The sequence below is a fragment of the Coenobita brevimanus genome, chromosome 20 (assembly GCF_032717465.1).
Source record: "Coenobita brevimanus isolate Jiangsu-jjx chromosome 20, ASM3271746v2, whole genome shotgun sequence".
NCBI lineage: Eukaryota > Metazoa > Arthropoda > Malacostraca > Decapoda > Coenobitidae > Coenobita > Coenobita brevimanus.
Genome location: NC_136973.1, coordinates 14,719,509 through 14,722,770, shown reverse-complemented (window position 1 = coordinate 14,722,770; position 3,262 = coordinate 14,719,509). Strand labels below are relative to the sequence as shown.

Genomic DNA, 3,262 nt, shown 5'->3' with positions numbered 1-3,262 from the left:
AGGTAACCACTGGGAGACCTGGACAAGGGTGACTCCAGGACGATAGGAGCCACCAGGCCCCCCAGTGCCCACTTGACCCTAGCCAACGCATGACCAGCCGATTGACCTGGTTGGGCCCAACCAGGCCACCCGTCTAGCCAGAATAAGGAACCAAAGAGGTGTATTGCTAGCTGCAGGGCGCATCGTGCAACATCGCTCAACCTCCAGGACTCCCGTCTCCCAGCATTACGGGACGCCACGCACAACAAACACGTGGGGAGGTAACAGTCCCGCCCTAGGTGGCAAATGAGCAGGAACTAACATCACCAGCAGACATCCTCCACCAGTGATGTAGGGGGTGCATGGTCCACGAGGCCGAAAAATGCCGAACCCTACAAAGGTAGGCATGCCTCCAAAGTAGGTGGCACAGCCAACCACGCTTCAAGCCCCGCCACCACATCAAGGTGACCCCCTGCAGTGGGGGTACAGGGTGGGGGAAGGGGAGGGGGTTGAAATTTGCAGTGTTGGCGAGTCTTCAGGTGAGGTGTGATGCGGCGTGACGGGCGGTGAGGTGGGAAAGGATGGGGAGAGGGAGGCGGAGAGGGAAGGTGAGGGGGATATGTAGCAGTTGTAGGAGGTAGGGGGGGCCTGGCGGAAGTGGAGGGTGATGGTTGGTGTGGGGTGGGGGTTGGGGAAATGGGGGTGCAGAACGGGATCACAAGGTGATTCCTGAGTGTCTGTGGCGTGTTGTGGTAATCAACCGTCACTTGGTAGGGGTTGGGGACATTTTTGATGGCGTAGGGTCCCATAAAGTGAGGTGCAAGCTTGTGGGGCGTAGGGAGCTTCGCTATCATGACAGTGTCACCCGGCATGTATGGGTTGGAGGTGGTGTTGGGTCAGAGGTCTAAGTTATTATGTAGGTGTGAAAGCTGCCTTTTGAGATGGTGCAGGGGGTCAGACGTGGGGGAGGTGACGGGGGGTTGTAGGTGTTGCCGCAAAGGTAGGAAGAGAGGCGCTTCCCCAAACACATGTTTGTGAGGCAAGATGCTGTCCTTTCGTGGGCAAGGGTTTATGCCCCATTGCACAAGCTTGATGTGTGCTGGCCAGTCGTCATTCTTTGTTTCTTCTATCCGGGTGCAGAGCTGGTTCATTAAGGTATGGTGGCTTTGTTTGCAGATGGCATTTCCTTGTGGCCAGTAGGGGGACGAGTGGGAGATGTGATACCCAAAGATTTTAGCTAACTCCTGCCAGATTTTACCGGTGAACTCTGGGGTGTTGTCGGAGAGTATAGCCCATGGGATACCAAAATACAGAAACACATGACGGGCCAATGTGTCGGCGATTGCAACAGCGTGATGTTCCTTCGCTTGGCAAGTGACGATGAATTTAAAGTACATATCGACAAAAGTGATGACCTACCGATAGCCTGATTTTGGAGGCAAGGGCCCCACTACATCGACTGAGAGCAACTGCAAGGGTTTGTGGGTGGTGATGTGTCCTGACGGGCCAGCAGTGTGGGTGATGTCCTTTCCTAAAGCGCACGCTTGGCAGGATTGGATAATGTCCTTGGCCAGGGTGGATGGGTTAGGACTCCAGTATGCATCACTGATAATCTGCAGGAGTTTCTTTGTGCCCAGGTATATCCCTTTGTGGGTATGTAGGTGTCAGAGGGCATCGAGGGCAGTGTTGGGGGTGAGGACGATATGCCCCGACGGGGTGAACAAGTGGTCACCCTGACAATATAGTTTTTAGAAAAGATGTTGGGGAATCCAGGGAGGTCATTCCTTGTGTTGCCACTGTTGGAGGAGGTCTGGTTCGGGCTGTACGACGTTGATGGGGAGCCAAGAGAGAGCGTCCGCATTTGTATGGAGTTTGCCTGGGCGGTAGGAGATTTCATAGTTAAACTCCTCCAGTGTTTCGTGCCATCTGATGAGCTGGGCATATTGTGTGTTGGACTGCCGCAGCCATTGAAGGGACTGGTGGTCGGTATTGATCGTAACCTGGGTCCCCGACAGGTATGCCCGGAAGTGTTGTAATGCCCAGACAATGCCTAGGCATTGCCTCTTTGTGGCGGCATAGTTCTTTTTCACCTGATTGAGGGTGTGGCTAGCACAGGCGATGATATATTCGTGGCCCTCCTGGACTTGGGCTAGCACAGCCTCTATTGCTATCAAGGAGACGTCAGTGTAGAGATGAAACAGGAGGGAGTTGTCAGGCAAGGCCACGACTGGGGCGGAGATGAGCTCGTCCTTAAGTTCTTGGAAGGCGGCTCATCTTTATTCCGCCCAAATAAAAGGTTCTCCCTTCTGGGTGAGGTCGTGGAGTGGCTTTGCAATGTGTGCGAACCCTTTCACAAAGCATCGATAATAGGAGATCAGGCCGAGGAAGGCCCGGACTCCGTGGATGTCTTGTGGTGGGGGGATGTCCGCGATGGCATGGAGCTTGCCTGGTTCGGGGGATATGCCGGCCTGGGAGATGACGTGCCACAGGAAAGAGACGGTTCTGGCGGCTAGGATGCACTTGGAGGGCCGGAGCTTGAGGCCGGCCTGTCGGATACGGGCAAAGACCTTTCTGAGGCATTGGAGGATGTCGGCCCAGGTCTTGCTGAACACAATAACGTCGTCTAAGTAGGCTAAACAGATCTCCCACGTGAGGGTGCTGAGGACAGACTCCATTAACCACGAGAAGGTGGCTGGGGCATTACAGAGGTCGAAGGGTAAGATGTTAAACTCATAATGTTTCCCGTTGCTTGTAGAGAAGGCAGTCGTACATCTGTCCTCCTGTCGTACTGGAACCTGCCAGTACCCTGACTAGAGATCGAGGTTGGAGAACCAGGAGGGAGAACCAGGGGAATCAAGGGAAGCATCTATCCTGGGAAGTGGGGTTGTGTCCTTGATGGTCACATCATTGAGCTGCCGGTAGTCAACACAGAACCTTATGGTGCCATCCTTCTTGTTCACGAGAATGATGGGAGAGGACCAGGGACTGATGAAATGGGAAATGACCCCGGCCTCAATCATTTCCTGGACCTGGCGGTCCTTCTCCTCCCATTGCTTGGGATTTTTCCACCGGGAGGGCTGGTGGAATGATGGACTCATCGTGTGGATTTCGTGAGCTAGGTAGGTGGTGTGTCCAATGTTGGAAGGCCCAACCGTGAAGAGGTCCTGGAAGTCCAGGAGGAGGAGGCAGAGGGTGTCTGATTGGTGGGGGGAGAGGTGGTCAGGGGTGGGGGGTAGGGGGCGTGAGAGCCAGAGGGGAGGGGGGTAGGCTTTGACCTCTTCCA

The 3,262-nt window shown here is 54.8% G+C and overlaps 1 protein-coding gene across 1 annotated transcript; it reads right to left on the bottom strand.

Moving 5' to 3' along the window:
- Positions 1 to 875: 875 nt before the first annotated feature.
- LOC145391912 (uncharacterized) lies at positions 876 to 1,376 on the bottom strand. Its single transcript, XM_080266405.1, has one exon. The coding sequence runs from the start codon at positions 1,374 to 1,376 to the stop codon at positions 876 to 878; it is 501 nt and encodes a 166-aa protein (XP_080122531.1).
- Between the last annotated feature and the right edge of the window lie 1,886 nt (positions 1,377 to 3,262).

Excerpts from the sequence above, each read along its gene's own strand:
- LOC145391912 (XM_080266405.1), bottom strand. The coding sequence starts at position 1,376 with ATGTACTTTAAATTCATCGTCACTTGCCAAGCGAAGGAACATCACGCT.